Genomic DNA, 18610 nt, shown 5'->3' with positions numbered 1-18610 from the left:
TTCACGTCTGGTCCTCTTTCTTCCTCTTGACTCTTTCCATTCAATTCTCCATGCTGTGTCACTGGACACCAGGCACCTAAACTTATTAAATCTGACCTCAAGTTTTCAAATCATCATATCACCTCGCTCTAGCTCGCAGGTGCTTCCATTCCTCCCCTGTGTTGCAAAGTGCATGGGCTTTATCGTTGCTCTTTTCTTCTGAATCAGAATAATCTTTGGTTAGCTCCCGAGGGTTGATATTATGTTCCGAATGATTGAAATTGCTTGCTATTTTAACTGTCAGGATGGGTACGATGAACTTAATTTTTTTGAAGGAGAATGAAACAAGCAGGTATCAAATGTACTACTAATGCCGATATGCCTTAATATGACTTGATTTTGTACCCCTGCCTACTTATTGAATCAAAGTGTTTATTTTTACAATTATTTTAGAAGACATGATGTATTGTTAAGAGCAAAATGACGGCTTGGAAAGTTTCTTCAGTTCTGACACCCTTCAATTCTGTTTCGAGATCAGAGAGACCTTCCCGCTGTGCAGAAAATATTATTTATTGATGGGGGATAAATTTTCTTTAAGAACAAGTCAAGGGTACTTAATAGGAGCATATCAACTGAATGTCCTGAATAACAAAACATATCAAAATGTGAGTCACCACTGTCAGATGCAAGCTTTTAACAACTTTAATCGATATAATTAGTATGCAATATGTCTTACAACAAATGTAGATACAATGACATCAAATATCAAAGAAGTTGCACATCTTTCCGTCGTTGGATGATGTTGGCTAACTCACCCCAAGAAAGCAATGTGGCGTTGGTCTCTCGGTTAGCACTCTTAGCAGTACCAACTAGCACTTTTAAAATCAAAGTTGAAATGGTACATTCGTTTGCCAAAAAGAGGTTAAAGGCAAAGAGGGTGAATCAAACGTGCAAATCAACACGGCGCAGTTGCAAAATTCATTTCCCATACGCGAGGGATTGAACCATGCACCCTTGCAAGCAAGATGAAGGGCAAACGGATGACATCAAACCAAAATCAACTCCACAAAGAACTCAGAAGACTTCAGGATGGTGAAGGCCAGAGGCCTACTGCTATCAGTGCTCGGTATCCCTCCTGTATTACCCTAACCTTCTGGATCCTCACTCAATAGTCTGTGAGACCGAGGTCCTGGGACATCTTTTCATTTGGAGATGGAAACCATTCTCCTGGTCCCAGGCATGGTTCACCCTGCAGTCAGGTGCACTGGGGGGTAGCTCAGAGCTGGGACAGCTGCCTGATGTGGCCAAGATACAGCTGTTGTTTTATAGATTTAAGTCAAAACAACACACCAGTATAACTACAAACAAGAAACTGAAACTGAGATCACTTATATACCTATGTAATACTTAAGATGTCTATAAATATTTTTCTCCAGAAACTGAAAACACTGTAGACATCGTTTCATGAATCCTCACAACACATTTGTGAGGTAGCATGGGCTGAGGTCAATATGAAAGCATCACCCTCATTTAAGAAACGAAGACAGACATCCAGGGAGGGCAGGAGACTTCACTGGGGCCAAGAGAAAAGAAAACAAAGTTGAATCCCACTCTTCATCATTTGCAATCTACGGTCTAGAAGAGGCTGCTTGCCTCCTTCCTGCTCTGACAGTCTATCACTTTATGACTAGTCCTATTCCTGGATGAAAGTGGTTGTTTTTTAGATCCACTGGAGCAATTTCCCTTGCGCAGACCTGGACAGAATATCTCCCTGACATCAATTATCAGCATGTATTTCAGGTGTGTGTGTGTGTGTGTGTGTGTTTCAAGCAACATGTGTTGAATACAGTTCAAATTCTTTGGCCAACTCAGAAAAAAAGTACTTGGCAAAATAAGGTTCACCCTGGAGGTATTTTATACTGCCATAACAAGGAGGGTTAGAGTTTTTTTATGGGAAGCTGTCACCTTGCTGAATACATTTGCTTTAGGCCCAGATCCCTCTCTTTGCCATAAGGATTTGGAAGTTAATAGGAGCAACAAACCCATCAGGTGCTCTTGCACAACAGAAGACTCTGGTAAGGGAAGATGCTTACTGAGTCTGTGGTCATAATAGGAGCAGCATCCAGGAGAGCAACGCTCTAAAGCTAGCTGTTTCATGGGCATTTTGTCAAAATGTTTGTGGCCAAGGGAGAAAATAAAGGGATGTCCTGTTTTTATTGAATTGTCCTTTGCTAAACTGAAGGCCTACAGGCTGTATAAATGGGGGAGGATAGGGAAGAGAGACAATTAATCAGGCCCAGCACAGCCGGAGGGGGCAACATGGGTCATCCCTGGCCATTTTTCTGAGAATGTCCATTTTGTTTGTTTGTTTGTTTTTTAATAATCAGAGCTAATCAGATTTCCTGACAGCCTACTTCTCATTACCTGGTCCTGTTGTAAAGTACCTCTGGGGCTTGCTCATTCTCCTTTGATATGTAAGGAGTTTAGGAATAATTTCAGAGTGTGGGAAGGCAGGCTGTGGAGAGCGGCACAGCTCCTAGCATGTCCGAACAGCGTGGCAACAGTGGTCTTCATGTCAGTAATTTGCTGGACCAGAGCGAGTGATAGGTTGAGCTGAGGGTCAGATTTCTGGGAACAGCCATGGCAGCAGGTCCAAGTTTAGAAATAAAAATTGATCCAGTTTCAAGTTCTTTATGACACTGTAGGACACTGTAGGACAAGAGAATGTATTCCGAATCAGGACCCAATGGATGCTTCCTAATCTGTGAAGTTTCCTACTCCAATCAGGACACAAGATGCTGGTTACTAACATCAGGTGTTTCAGGAGGATAGAGTTCTAGCTACGAAATAAAGCTATCTAGAGAACACACAGAAATAAAAAGGCAACCACACATGCCAAAACAACCCATCAGCCAACAAACTGAATACTTCTTAGGTAACAATTTAACAAATCATTTCATTTAGGTAAAAATAATAAATGTTACTAAGCTGGGAGTGTCTTGTTTTGTCACAAGGGGCATTTCAAGAAACCAGGGTTTCTTAAACTCAGCACTACCGACATTTTGGGCCAGGCAATTCTTTGTTGTAGTGGGCTGTCTTGTGCATTGTAGGATGTTCAGCGCGTCCATGGCCTCTATCTACTAGTGGCACCCCCAGGTTGTGACACTCAAAAATGACACGAGACATTTTTAAATGGCTAACGTTGGGGAGCAAAATTGTCTGCCGGTTGATACCCACTGCAGTAAATGGCCATCTGCAAACAATATCAGTTCTTTTTCAAAATTCGAGATCTAGGATTTGAAGACCATGTACCTGGGAGTGTTCGTTAATTAGAGGGCAGAATTAGTAAGGTAAGTGAACAGGAAGAATAAATGGATTAATCATGGTGTCTGTTTCCTATGGAAATGCCTCACTGAGCAACCACAGATAGACTAATGCCTTCACAGTTTTTTACAAAACAGTCTACAGCCGTTATCCAACCGACAGTAAGGCAGTGAGCTAGCTGTTTTGTGGGTATAAAGCAAGGATTCTTTCTAGAGGTTCCTCAGAGCAGTGGATATCTCTGTTAGTTATTGGGGGCTGATTTCTCGTTTCCCCCAGGTGGTCCTCCGTGCCCTCCCTTCCCAGCCTCCTCCATTGCCCCAGCGCTCGCTCCCTCCCACGCCTCCCCCTTTCTCTTCTCTAACTAAACTCCTCTCCCAGCCTTCTCCTGCGGAGAGCCCCCGGGGCCAGATGCCAGCCGGCTGCGGCTGACCACAACGGGCATCCCGAGCAGAGCAGAGATGGGCAGCCTGGAGGGGAGAACAGGTAGAGGGCACGCTGCGATCTGACAGCAACATGCTAGCTGTCCCTCGGCCTCCTGGCCTCCCTGGGGTGCCTTCCGGTTTTCTCCTCCACTAACTGGGCAGTTAAGAAGCCGAGATCCCGCTCGCAGAGCCAAGCAGGCATCCTGGCAGATACAAACAGAGATTAAAAAGGAATCGGAGCAGCCCCTGCGCCCTCACCTGCAGGGGAAGTCCTCCCAGTACTCATTTCCTTTCCCCTCATTGAGATTGAATGTAATTTCCTAACTAAAAAGTTTGAGAAATACCACCAACAAAAAGTTCCCCTAAAAGTAGCCCCCGACGGAACGACTCGATCCCTGGCCCTCAGTCCCTCTTACAGTGGATCCTGCAGCGGGTACGGAAGCTTCCACCACGGTGGTCCGGCTCCAGGCTGGCCCATTTCAGCTGCAAAGAAGCCTCCACTCACCTTTAAACAATGATTCTTTTTGCAGAAAGGGGAAGTTACAGCAGCCAGAGGAGAGGGAAGAAAACAAAACAATCAAACCAATGAAACAGGGCTTAAGAGATTGTCGCTCAATGCATATCAGGTACTTGTATTAATTCTACTGGGAAAGCACTTTATAAATAAACAACAGTTCTTCCTCATCCTGGCCACGTTCCTTCGTTAGGAGTCGTCGTACAGAGGATTGTTGTAGTTGCCCCAGGATCCGTAGTCATGATCATCCAAAAGCCTTCCGTAGGAGGAATGCCTGGTGGGGGGAGCAGAGAGCTGTGGTTATCTGGAGAAGTTGCCTGCCTGAGGGGAGCCGAATGCCTGGCAGCCTGTGCGGGGGAGGCTTCCGGGGCCCGCAGGAGGGGAGACCCGATTCTTCCACCTGCCAGCCCTGGAGGCCCCAGTCTACAGACCCCTGGAAGTTAGGACTGCTCACGTGGGAGGCCAGCTGGCCCCTTCCATTGAGATCAGCTGGGTCCTTGTCTCTCTACTTGACCTCTAGTGCTGGAGAAGGAGGAGGACCCATTCCTATGGCTCCTTAATAAGAAATAATAGCAAAGGGAAGGTTGCATTCCTGGCATTTGACTTCAGTCCTGGACTGAATTTTCCCAGGAATCATAAGGATGCCACCACAACCACTGTTGCTCTCACCACCCCTCCTGACCTGCATATCGTGTTTTACAACCTACACAGTGTTTCTGTGTTCCATTTTCACTTGATCCGCAAAATAAGGCCATGGGTGGGTATTGCTTATTTCTCTGACAGGGAGAAGTTCTCTCTCCGAGCTGTTGATTTGACGTGTACCAAGTTACCCCAGTGAGCTATGAGTCAGATTCTCACCTCCTGGGTCCAGATCCCGTGCTCTGAGCTTCCCAGAGTCTGATTAGCATCCTTAGTTCAATGGCAACTTGGGTTTAACAGGCTTTGACTGGTTATTCTGGGAACCTGTCTCACAATTAGTATTATTTCTGTAAGAAACTGAAATCAGATAGTTTTCGCTCCTCTGTTTAAAACCATGGAGTGGCTCCTTATCTCACAGAGTAAAAGCCAAATCATTAGGATGGTTTGCAAAGCCCTCTGGATCTGGCCCCTGTTATTTTTCTGAGCACATCAGCTGCTATTCCAGTCCTTCTTGTTCCCTCTGCTCCAACCACACCTCCTTGCTCCGCCCCATCACGTCTGGCACACTCTTGCCTCAGGGCCTTTGCATGTACTGTTCCCTCAGCTTGGAACAGCTGGCCTCCAGATCGCCTTCCTTCACCTCTGTCAAGTCTTTGCACGAATGTCACCTTCTCAGTGAGGCCTCTCTCAGGAACTCTGTTTAACTTGCAACTCCCACCCCCCACTCCCAGCATTCCTGGCTTCATTTTCTCAAAGTACTCATCACCTTCTAACATACTATATAATTTACTTGTTTATTTTGTGATTGCCACCTTCCCTGACTAAACTCTAAGTATGGATGATGTGACGGCTTTGTTTGTTCTTGGCACTATCTCCAATGCCTAGAAGAATATCTAGCACATAGTAAGTTCTTAATAAATGTTTGCGGAAGAAACAGTGATTGGAAAAAAAAATCCCAAAAAGCCAATCTGTTCATAAGATGGGAGCTTCCCAGAGAGGACTGTAGTCATTGTATGGCTAAAAGTACTGTCAGGATGAGGAGAACATCACAAAATGAACATAGAATGGCTCTCAGGTTCATGTTCGTGTGTGAATGATTACACCTTGCCACTGGAGATCACGTCTGCTATATATAGTACTGACAAACGGGCCCACGCCCCCTAATTATTGTCTCAACTCGATATGAAACCTGAACAAAATGAAAACACAATCTGAAAGGCACAAAAAGCATTTGTTACACTTCTGTTGTTAAAATAACTGCTGTTGTTCTTCTGAAGCTTACTTCCCATATGCCAGATACTTGAAAAGAGATGATCTGTTGCAAAGCATCAGGCCCTTGCTGAGTTGGTTTTAGATTCTTAGTCCTCAAATTTCTGCGGGCTGGCTCAGCTGGCCCAGCTGTGCACCTGGACATTTGAGGATGTTCCACAATATGCTTTGTTTGCCCTAAAGGCCCACTTATTTCTGTGGGTGTGAGAAGGACAGAGACCACAGATAATACACCACTGATCTTCTGATCGCCGGGAAGAGGGGAGGCCAGTTTTGGTAAACAAGGTCACTGGCCACGCATCGCCAACACCTCCCCCACATTTAACACCTCCAGCCTCAATCAAATCCTTCAACAGGATGGTTGAGCAATGGAAGCTAGAGAATGAACAAGTAAAATCCTGGGGATTGTATGACTGGAGCCGAGCCTAAATTTTAGCATGACTTACCGTTGCAAGCCTGGCCAACAGCTACCTAATAAACCTGTTCCTTTATTGATAGGGTACTCCTGCCTCGCCTTTGTATGGTAATATAACTTCTTGCAGCATTTTATTATCTATCATATAATTTTATCCCCAAGAAGTATCAGTTGGGTCAACAGATGTATGTCCTTGAATATGTTTTTAATCCCCCGTTTCTCCATCTATAAACTGGAGAAACTTAAAATGTGTTAGGGCTGGTGGGAGGATTAAATGAGGTAATGCCTATAAAAGCCTTGGCACATAGTAAAAGCACAGTAAATGCTGGCCAGTACCGCTTTTTAATTTTATTATAATGAAACTTACACAAGCACAGGGCCTATCTGCAAAGAGTGGAAAAGGGCATGGAGGGAAAAGCAAGCCTCCCTTCCATCAGGAACTCCTGAAACCACACTACGGGCACAGTTATAAAACCAGTTTCTTATATTAGTATTTGAATTTTTTTTAAAGCATTATGCTGGAGTGGGGTCAGAGGATTAAAAATTTCTTGGTCATTGGGTTTTCCTGCTTACAGTTTGTCCGGGCAAGAGTATTTGATCAGAGCTGTACCTGAATCTGCTGTATTATAAGAGACGTTCACTATATGAATACTAGAAAAATGAAAGGAAAGGGGGGATCTTTACTTTCATTTTTCTTTGCCTTCTTGTTGGAATGTACAGGGAGTTGAGCACAATACCAATAACTGAGCAAAGTGAAGCAAAAGCTATAGATAAGCCCTATTTGGGAATGTACTGAAGCTGGAGGGCTTGTTTTAATATATTAATGAGCCTAAGCAAGAAGAATTGGGTGTGCTGGGATGCAAGCCAGGTTTGCATCAATCCTCTAATACTGGAAAGAGAGGAAGACAAACACGTTTGTGTGTGTGTGTGTGTGTGTGTGTGTGTGTGTGTGTGTGTATGTGAGTTAAGAGGAGAATAAGAGACTCTGGACTCTGGGAAACAAACTGAGGGTTACAGAAGGGAGGTGGGTGGGGGGATAGGGTGACAGGGTGATGGGCACTAAGGAGGGCATGTGATGTGATGAGCACTGGGTGTTACACGCAACTAATGAATCACTGAACACTACATGAAAAACTAGTGATGTACTATATGCTGGCGAACTGAGCATGATAATAAAAAAATAAAAATAAAATTAAAAAATTAAAAAAAAGAGGAGAATAACTAATGATCCTTTTAAACTGTCTCTCTAGGTCAGAACTTCTTAAATCATGCACGTCTTAGATGGCGATGGGGCGGTTTTCAGATTGGTACTTGTGGAGTCCACGAGGGGCAAACAAACTCACCCTCGAGATAAGGAAAGTGGGGCGCGAGGAATCTAGATGCCCGTGTGCACATGACTTAAAGGCAGAGCTGGTACTGAAATCTGGGTCTCCCGGCTCTCTTCTGCAACACTGCTTCATCTCATTTCCCTTGGAAGAGCAGTCGGTATGAATGGCATCATCACCAGATCAGAACAGTTTTTTTTTTTTTTTTAATTTTATTTATTTATTTGACAGAGAGAGACACAGCGAGAGAGGGAACACAAGCAGGGGGAGCGGGAGAGGGAGAAGCAGGCTTCCTGCCGAGCAGGGAGCCCGATGTGGGACTCGATCCCAGGACCCTGGGATCATGACCTGAGCCGAAGGCAGACGCTTAACGTCTGAGCCACCCAGGCGCCCCAGAACAGTTTTGTCTACTCAATTTCTTTGTCAAGACTGGCACCATCCAACATAGCTACGTTTCCTCTTCGCTGCGCTGCGGCTCCCATAGATGGTAAACCTCTTGGGGGCAGGCTGCCTCTGACTTTTCTTTGAATTCTCAGAACATCTCACACGTTGCTCTTGAGGCAGTGGTTCTTTCGTACTTGATGATGTGGGCTTACATCAGGTACACATAAATAGCATAGACAGAGTTTGCTTGGTCGATACCAGCAGGGATTCGTATGGTCTGGGGCAATTCACTGCGTAATATAACTGGGGCAGGGTGAAAATATTGCTAAAGAGTACAAAGGGTCAGAGCCACCATTTTGACCTTAATTATAGCAAGAGGAAAGAGAATTCTGCATTTCTCTGAGGCAATGATGTGGCTTTAAAGCCCTCAGCACAGAGCTCACAGTTAATCAATGGTCCTGTGCTGTGAGCCCCATGCTGCTGCTACCGTATGGGTTCGTGAGCTAAAAGCAGAACCTGGGGGAACAAAATAGGGAGTGATTTGTGTCAAGCCCTGGCCTCATGGCTTCCTTCTCAAATGGCTTTGCTCTAACAGGAAGCAGCCCTTCCTACTCACCTCGTCCCTAATTGCTGATGGCCTGTGACAACTGGGACATGCAGTGAAGACATCTGCGGTTGGAGGCCTTCCCCACAACTGCACAATGGTACCTATTTTAAGATAACTGCAGCATCGATACTTAATGGAACCCAAACGTCTTTGAAAATGAACGAAGGACGCCTGGGTGGCTCAGTCACTAAGCGTCTGCCTTCGGCTCAGGTCATGATCCCAGGGTCCTGGGATCGAGCCCTGCGTCGGGCTCCCTGCTCAGTGGGAAGCCTGCTTATCCCTCTCCCACACCCCCTGCTTGTGCTCTCTCTCTCTCTCTCTCTTGCTGTGTCTCTCTCTGTCAAATAAATAAAATCTTTCAAAAAAAAAGAAAAGAAAATGAATGAAGTGTCTTACTTCCCTTGTGTCGACACACACTTGTTTGAGAAAATGTCTTCTCCTTTACAAGGGTCAAGCCCCGATCTCCCTCTAGGCTCCAGCTTTGCTTATTGTGACACCCCCCAAGTTCTCTCCTCTCGAGTCAAGTGAGTCTTGCCATTCAATTGTGAGCTCTTATTATGTGCTAAGAAGGAGGGGCATAAAGATGAAAAAGATATGGCTTAGTGCTGGGAAAACACAGCCTAACGTACTCATTAGTCACTGGTAATTAAGCCTTCAGACTCTTATCATCCATTTGCGAAGCCAGTTTGGTACAGTTGCCATGGTCTCCTTTGTTTCTGTTGGGTGGCTTGCTTTCTCTGTCATTTCCCTGCCTGGTTCCTTTCATTTAAAGATTCACTGAAACCTTACAACCTGTTAGGCCCTATTCAGGGGCTGAGAGATACTTCAGTGAGCTAAACAGACCAAAACCCCTGTCCTTTTTTTTTTTTTTTAAGATTTTATTTATTTATTTGACAGAGAGATAGAGAGAGAGAGCACAAGTAGGCAAAGTGGCAGGCAGAGGGAGAGGGAGAAGCAGGCTCTCCGCTGAGCAGGGAGCCCGATGTGGGGCTCCATCCCAGGACCCCAGGATCATGACCTGAGCTGAAGGCAGCCGCTTAACCAACTGAGCCACCCAGGCGCCCCCAAAACCCCTGTCCTAAGGGACCTTACGTTCCAGTGGGGGCAGGCACAACAGATAAGACATGAAAAATAATATGGCAGAAGGTAATCTGTGCAGTAGAGGACAGCAGAGCAACAGAGGGGAATGAGGAGTTCCACATGGGAGGTGGGGATTGTCCTTAGGAATATGGTGATCAGAAAAAAGTCTCACTAAAATGACATTTGAACAGACAGGTGAAAGAGGTGTGGGATGAGCCACGTGGATGCCTGAGGTAAACCATGCAGAGAGAACAGAAAGCGCAGAGGCTCTGAGGAAGCAGCAAACAACATATCTGTGTGATAGCTACTGAACTGTAATTGTTTCAAAGTAAATTATTTAATTATGGGAATGATTTTAGATTTATAGAAAAATTGCAAAGATGGTACAAAGAATTCCCATATGCCCTTCACCCCGCTTCCCTTGATAGTGACATCTTATATAGCCATGTCACATTTGTCCAAACTGGGAAAGGAACACGATCAGCAACGTTCTGAGGCTAAGAAAGCTGTGACCACGAGGGGTGAATTTACAGCGACTGTACCAAGTCGGTGGCAGAATGAGGATCATAACTTAGGAAACCTATCAGTCCTGTCTTTGTACCCAAATCCCAATGATGGAAACATTCCAATCATTCATTTTCAAGGTCTTCTGTTCACAGTCTGGGTTTCTTTTAAAGAGCAGTTACTTTTGAATTTATCTATAAATAATCACCTTTACTTTGAAGGAGTAGATGAAATTTGTTTGTTCTCTATTTTAAAATTATCTGCCAGTATCATCCTGGCAGACACTCATCACAGAAGAGGCCCACATATTGAAACACCTGTTTATTTGTAAAGAAGTTCAGAGTCACGAGGTGACTAATGAAAGTATATGGTTTTAACAGGTTCCCACAAGCTCCCCCTTCTCTAAACCCCATTTCCCCCTATTTGGAATAAATGAACACTGCTGCTGTACCCCAAATTTTGCTACCCAGAATCATTCACTCCGCCAGGAATGAATGGTATTGCGAGGGGCTTTTTATCCTTCTAGTGGAGCAGACTGACAAGGCAGTGATTCCAGGATAGGGAACTGAGTCATACAAAGGAGAAGCTTGCAGTAAGGGGCTCCCCGTGGAGATGGTGGGGAGGAGGCTTCCCGGAGAGCATCTCTTTCATGCTAGACAATTTGGAATTAGCCAGATTAAAAAAAGAGATGAACCAAACACCTCTAGCAGGGGGATCAGCATGTCCAAAGTAGCCGAGACACGGAACAGTGGGGGTGCCATATCTATAGTGTGTGTGGGGGGAGTGTTGGCGGACAGAGGTAGATCAGGGTTACTCAATATGGTTTTCACAGCCTGCAGCATTGTCCTCACCTGTGAGCTGCCACACCGCGTCAGAACCTATGGGGACCACCCCCAGGAAACTGTGATTTTTTGTTTGTTTGTTTTGCGGGGGACTGTCTTGAAATGTATTTCTTCTAAAGACCCATGATGACAGATCTGTGAACAGGGACAATGGCCATGAGGAACGCACTAGACACTTGAAGGAGAAAAAGTGATGAATGGGTTATATAAGTGAGTTCAGATATAAATACAGATTTTTTTCAATGATAAACATTTCTATAGACTGGTATTTGCTAATCCCACATGTTTTCACAGATTGATATTGGCCTATAAGTGGGTAAAATTGATTGCTAAGCATAAATATGCTAAGTTGGAACATGACAACGAGCTGTCCAATATCCATCGAAGCTGTTTTTCCAATGTTTAGCAGAGAAGAGCACCTAACTTTGCCTAGATAAGCCATGGACACATCCTGCGGATAAAATCCAGGATACTAAATTAAATTTCATTTTCATTTAATTTCTTTTAAGACCTACTTCCTTCATGAAGCCTTTGTATAGTATCACCTCTAAGCATCTTCCCCTTTTTTAGATTTTTGTCAAAATAAGTTAGGACATGACTAAATTGGGTTTAGGAGAACATTCAGGAGAAGCTGCTAACATTGTCGAGTCATCACCTGAAAGGAAACTGTGTTTATAATAAGCTCCCCCATTGATTCTTATGCACATTAACGTTTCAGAACCATTGAGCTAGAGAATCAAGTCAGCTGGACCTACAGAATGCCAAAAGCTGATCTAAAAAGTCAGCCTGTCAGTAACAAATTCTAGAAGATCTTAGACTTAATGGTTGGCTGGGCTAACTCTTTAAACCTACCAACAACCAAAAGGCATCCAGTTGTATAAAATGTAATCACTGGAAGACTTAAAGCAGAACAGGTGACTTCTAACAAAATGCCTTACGAGCCAGGCCCTGTTGTGTCTATAAATCAAGATCACATTTATTTTTGTGACGGGAACAGCCCGTGTTGTCCTCCTGGGTTACCCACACCTAATTATAGCGGCATCCACATTGCTGGCGATAGCAGATACGGTCTCCCGCGCAGGGGATTATCTTCTGGCAGAACAGTCTTGAGCCCATTTAAACAAAAACAAAACCGACTTACCTCATTCTTCAATCAGCACGAATTGAAGACACCCTTCTGCAAGAGGCAGGCAGGGCTTTTGCTTTCTTTTCAAGTTGCAAATAAGCCTTGGAATCAAGACTGCTCAGAAGTAGTTTCTGCTTACGAACCTATAACATGGACGCAGCCTCATAGGCATGTGGAAGACAACACAACCGAAACCATCAAAGGGAACGTGGACATCTGCCCATCGGGGCGTAGTTAGAAACCTGAGCTGCTGTGTCATCTTCCCCCTCCCCTCTCTGAATCCCCAATGCCTAGTGAATGGGACTGTCCGCTGCGACCATCTAATTGAGCACCGAGGTAGCAAGTACTGTTGTAACAACAATTATGATGACAGGCTTTAGCCCCTCCTCTGCCCTCACCTTGCACCTGGCGCTGAATGTTTATCTGTATTATAACTTAATCCTTGTAGCGATCCCGAGTTCGGTATTAGGTATAGGATTAGTTAGGTATTAGTATTACCTAACCTGAGTTAGTACCGTAATACTAACACAATTATATATAGTTATACTCATAGAACTATAAAACTGATCACAGTGATTAATAAATTTGCTTAGAGTACATGTTCTTAACCACCAGGTGCTCTACCTTCATTACTCCATTTCATCTTCAAAACAACCTTGAGAGGTGTTATCCACTCTATTTTTGCAGATGAAGAAATTAAGGATCAGGGAGATTATAATTTGCCCAAGGCCCCCTAACCAGTAAGGAGAAGGGTCCGTGTTAAACCTGACCGCAAAGCCCACTCTCCTCCTTCCTCGCCACACCACCGCCAGTGAAGATGTGGGGTCGCTGATGGAGAAGAGCCCCAGGAGGCTCAGGGCAGTTCGTGTTTATAAGTCACTTCCAACAGTGGCTTAGTGACAGAAGGAGGTGGTTCTCTAGGCAGGGGATATTGTGACAGAACTAGGGGTCACAGGTCCCAGAAGAATAGGAGTGTGGAAATAGATGGTGGAGGCGGCCCATGCCTTCAGAGGGAATCAGGATTTGGGAAAAGGTGAACCGACTGAGCCAGTTAGCAGAGCTTACAAGACATGCTCTTCTCCTGGTTGTGGGGCTGCCCTTTGAAGCAGACTCTTCTTTTGCTTTTTTAGGGACCCTGGCTGGGCCAGGCTGATAGCCCACTGGCTGCAGGCCAGAAATGGTTCCCTCCTGGGTTGTGATTTCAGTCACTTGCTGCTCCAGCCAAGTGAGCTGAAGGACCACAGAAGACAGACCTCTTGTCATGTTACTGTTCTCAGAAGTCTGGGATGATAGGAATGCAATAAACTTGCAGCCAAGGGAAAACCTAACCCTAGGTACACATGCACGCGCACGCACACACACACACACACATGTTTGTCAATTGATCCAGATGTATTTTTGATGAATGATAAGTGGGGCTTTCCAAGAATCTGGCAAAATAACACTCGAAAGGGTTTTGGCATAGCCTTAATATTCGTGAGGGCTCTTAACCTCCTTATGTTATCATTTTGCCAAAATAATTATCAGAGCAGCAGAAAGGGGCTTTCCTTAGGGGGTTTCTAAACAGAGGTCTGGTCACTTTATCCATCCTTAAATTTATAGTCCCAAAGAAAAATAACAACCTTAAACTTATCCCCCTGGGGCCTTTCTACATTTAAGAGGGAGGACCTATATGGGGGAGAGAAACAGTGACTACTTCATCTTAATCATTCACTGAATTTATCTGGTGTTGAGAATGCCTGGAGAAAACACTCTTTAAATTTTTAAAATAAAACGTTATGCAATTTTAATCAGCACTCATTAGAACCGATTTTAATGAACTGCTAACAAAATATTCCAAATGCAGTATGTTCTGTGATGGCAGGATTGTGTCACATCACTGGTGGGACCCCAGTGCTCAGAGGAGGGCCTGGCCCATAGCTAACACTCAGTAACTGTCAAGCAACTGTCTTCCTGGGGGCCCTTCCTTCTCGGTGACCTCTTTGATGATGCTGGTGCTGATGGCCGTGCTATGTACTTGGGAAGCAGTGTCCATTAATTTTCCCAACAATGCTACCAAGTAGTTAATATTATGGCCCCCATCTTACACGGGAAGGAGAAGTGAGGTTTAGTGAAGCTCTGTGACATGCTCAGGTCACACTAGAACCTGCTGAAAACTGGTAGAGCTTGGATTCCAACTGAGGCCTCCTGGTTTCTGGAGTCTGAATTCTTTTTTTTTAAGATTTTATTTATTTATTTGAGAGAGAGAGAGAGATAGAGAATAAGTGAGAGGCAGGGGGAGAGGCAGACTCCCCCCTGAGCAGGGAGCCCGATGCGGGGCTCGATCCCAGGACCCCGAGATCATGACCTGAGCCGAAGGCAAGATGCTTAACTGACTGAGCCACCCAGGCGCCCCAAGGAGTCTGAATTCTTAACCACTGTTCTAGACTGCCTATAGATTAGGCAGTGGTTTGAGATGGTAAACCTGAATTCTTGCCTGGAGTCAAGACAAAGATCATTTTTGGCAAGTGTGTGGCAAGAGGAAAGCATTTCTATTCCACTCCACATTTCAGTGGAGGTCATATTTTTTGTGACCCAGCCCTTCAGAAACTCACCACTGTGACTGCAGAGTGATTCTAAAGTTCATCCGTAAGTTCCACTTTTGCCTCCTCCCACCCCAACACAAAGTGGGAATGAGGGTTCCAGACTAGCTCATAAAAGCCAATTTAACTCCTAATGAAAACAGCGTATCTGCAGTGATAAACTAGTAATGAAATGGACTGAAAAGTGTACCATTTAGTAAGATATAATTCATAAAATTAAGTTTTTGGTCAAGGAAATACAGACTTAGTGAAGAAAAGAGATGTTTTAAGCAATGAAGGAGACAAGGATGCTTTCATAAAGGCTTTTAGATACAGGTAACGCTGGCCCTTTAATTCCAATTTCTCTTTGAAACCTGGCTTTCCTGTTCTTTGTACCTTAGGTACTGGTGATATCACGAGGCATTCTCAGACTTGACACCATCATTAGATTGAGCTGGTGCACAATTTAGAACAAAAGATGGAGGGAGGTAAAAGGGAAAGAGCATGGGAGAGGTTCCTGGTGGGTGTTGGTTTGGGCTGGGGTGAGCAGAGGAGATGAGAGAGGGCAGCAAAGGGAATGTGCGGCAGAGATGATAAACACGTTGTTTACTTATTCAGTTTATTGAGCATCTTTGCACCCAGTGTTGTGCTCACAAAGTCTGGGTCCTCATGGAGCTTAGCATTTTTTGTGTGGGGAAAAGAGATAATAAACAAGTAAACAAATATATGAAACAATGAATAAAATAATAAACAGTGGTGGTAGCCAGAACAAAAGTAATGAGGCACCAAACTGGAAGGGAAGTCTTCTGGAGGATGTGATGTGAAAACCTTGCATGAGAAAGAGCTAGAAGAAAAGCCTTCAGAGACAGGGTCGGGCAAGGGCCAAGGGCCTGGAGAGAAAAAGAGCCTGGCACGTTCTAAGAATTGGACAGAAAGCCTGTGTGACTGCGACTCGGTGGTTCAGATGGAGAGAGAGAAGTGATGAATGAGAAAAGGTAGGGCAGGCTCCATGAATGACCTTGAGGGCCAAGCTGGGGGGTTAGAATTTAATTCTAAGTACAGGGGCGCCTGGGTGGCTCAGTTGGTTAAGCGACTGCCTTCGGCTCAGGTCATGATCCTGGAGGCCTGGTATTGAGTCCAACATTGGGCTCCCTGCTTTCGGCAGGGAGTGTGCTTCTCCTTCTGACCGTACCCCCTCTCATGTGCTCTCTCTCTCTCTCTCATTCTCGCTCTCTCAAATAAATAAATAAATAAAATCTTTAAAAAAGAAAATAATTCTCTAAGTACAGGGGGAAGCCACCGGGGGCTTTTTTTTTTTTTTTAAAGATTTTATTTATTTATTCATAAGAGACAGGGAGAGAGAGAGGGAGAGGGAGAAGCAGGCTCCCGCTGAGGAGGGAGCCTGATGCGGGACTCGATCCCAGGACCCTGGGATCATGACCTGAGCTGAAGGCAGACGTTTAACCATCTGAGCCACCCAGGCGCCCCGTCACCGGGGGCTTTTAAGGGACGGAATGACAGGGTCTGCCCGGAGCTACCGTAAAGATGGCCCCAGCCATGGGAGGAGGTCAGAGAGTGGCTGTGCTCATGGTGGCACATGGCCTTTTGTCCCTTGTTAGAGGCCCTGCACAGACTGGCAAATAAGACTGACACTTGCCATTAGGCATGTTCCAGCTGTAAGGAGCCTCAGGGTAAGTAATGTGGTTTTTGAGCCTTTGGGATTTCACGAAGCAGTAGACAACAAAATTGGGGGCTCACAGACTGTTGCAACTTTCTATTTAGCTAAAGCAAGTAAAAACTCAGCTGCCATCCGTGATCACCTTCATTTCATAAAAGATGAGATATTTTAAAGCCAAAAATATAAGGACATAATCTCAGGGGGGGAATCTAATTTTATAGAAAACACTATACTTTCTTTTCTTTTTTCTTTTTTTTTAAGATTTTTTATTTATTTGAGAAACAGAGAGAACGAGCACAAGCAGAGGGGAGGAGCAGAGGGAGAGTGAGAAGCAGGCTCCCTGCTGAATAGGGAGCCCAAGGCGGGACTCGATCCCAGGACCCTGAGAACATCACCTGAGCCGAAGGCAGACGCTTAATGACTGAGCCACCCAGGCGCCCTGAAAACACTACACTTTCCTTGTATTTTCAACATTTTGCTTTAGAATCAGTGAAAACCTCCTTACAGACTGGGCACACATCCACACAGTGGTATTCCGAACATCAGTATTTACGAACCACTGAGCCTCCACCCCATCTCCCAGATGAAGAACCTGAGGTTCGGGGGGCATGTGGCTTTCTCAGGGTGAGGAGGGGAGTTAAGGGCAGAGGGCCACAGCCTCCGTCTCCTGACTGCAGGTCCATTCTCCTTCCATCATCATGCTGTATACATCCACTTATTTCTTCTGCGTTGCCAAGGTTCAAACACCGCACCATGGGTTCCTGTCCAGCGCGCACTACGACGGCCATTGCTGCATCCCTACCAGCATTCCCAAGAGCTCAGGTGCTTATCAGGACACAAGCCCTCAGCAAACCAGCTCTCAGCCCGCAGCCTGACAAAATGGAACCCTTTTCTCCGTAAGGAAGAGTAAGGTGCGTCTCACCTGATCTTCAGATACGCTGCGACTCCAAACACCAACAACACCACGGCAATGACCGTCACCGTAATGGCGGCGATGCTGCCTGCAGGGGAGGAGAGGCAGAGGGAGAAGATGAAGCAAGGGCATTCACTTCCATCGGTCTGCACAGAAGTCAGAGCCAGAACGAAACCCAGGATCTTTTCTTTTTTTTTTTTTTTAAAGATTTTATTTATTTATTTGACACAGAGAGAGAGAGAACACAAGCAGGGGGGGAACGGCAGGCAGGAGAGAAGCAGACTCCCTGCTGAGCAAGGAGCCTGATGCGGGACTCGATCCCAGGACCCCAGGATCATGACCTGAGCCGAAGGCAGATGCTTGACGACTGAGCCACCCAGGCTTCCCAAAACCCAGGATCTTAATTCTGTTACCAATATGCTCCTCAGGCTCTGAGAGATTGGGTAAATGGCCAACTTTATTAAGACCGTGTGGCTGGCCTGGAGTTCCGAAAACAGTCTCCAGTGATATTTGTTGTTTTAAGAATGACAGCAGGCCGTTTGCTGCTGCTGTCGCTGGTGGCGGGGGGGGGGTGGGGGGGGGGGACACACTGCAAACCTCCCGACATCCTATTTTCTTCTTTTATAGGCTCTGGCTCCTCTCTCTACCCTCGGGAGATCTTGGGAGGCTTGGGATGTTTTATTCAAGGGTCACTACAAAGTAAGTGGTTGGTTTTTAAATAAACCAGAACCACACAGCTGTATCAGCAGTGTCCACTTCAAAAGGATCATCTTGGTAGGAGATGCACTCATTTTAATGATGCCATCAAGTCAAAGCATTTTTTTAAAAAACTCCTTTTTGGGAAGTGTGTTGAGTTTTCATCCTCGAAAGGTAAATTTGATTTTGTAGAGAAGAAAGTCAAGTTTAGTGTAAAACTACGGTCTGGTCTGAGAGGTAACACTATTTTCTGTGTATGGAAATTACCAGGTGTAATTATAAAGTAACATGAATGTTTTATTGTGTAATTTGAAATCTGGCTCCAAAGGCAA

At 45.2% G+C, this 18610-nt stretch overlaps 1 protein-coding gene across 1 annotated transcript in view; it reads right to left on the bottom strand.

Annotated features, from left to right (window-relative positions):
• Positions 1 to 665: 665 nt before the first annotated feature.
• The window catches only part of PARM1 (prostate androgen-regulated mucin-like protein 1), a 113279-nt gene continuing 95334 nt past the window's right edge, over positions 666 to 18610 (bottom strand). Inside the window, exons 3-4 of the mRNA XM_036078001.2 lie at positions 17592 to 17670; positions 666 to 4513 (exon numbers count right to left, since the gene is read on the bottom strand). Of these exons, the coding sequence (XP_035933894.1) occupies positions 4429 to 4513; positions 17592 to 17670 (164 nt within the window). The 3' untranslated portion in view covers positions 666 to 4428. The remainder of the gene's footprint in view (positions 4514 to 17591; positions 17671 to 18610) is intronic.

This window comes from Halichoerus grypus, chromosome 3 (genome assembly GCF_964656455.1).
Source record: "Halichoerus grypus chromosome 3, mHalGry1.hap1.1, whole genome shotgun sequence".
Taxonomy (NCBI): domain Eukaryota; kingdom Metazoa; phylum Chordata; class Mammalia; order Carnivora; family Phocidae; genus Halichoerus; species Halichoerus grypus.
This window is presented reverse-complemented; position numbering and strand designations above follow the sequence as displayed.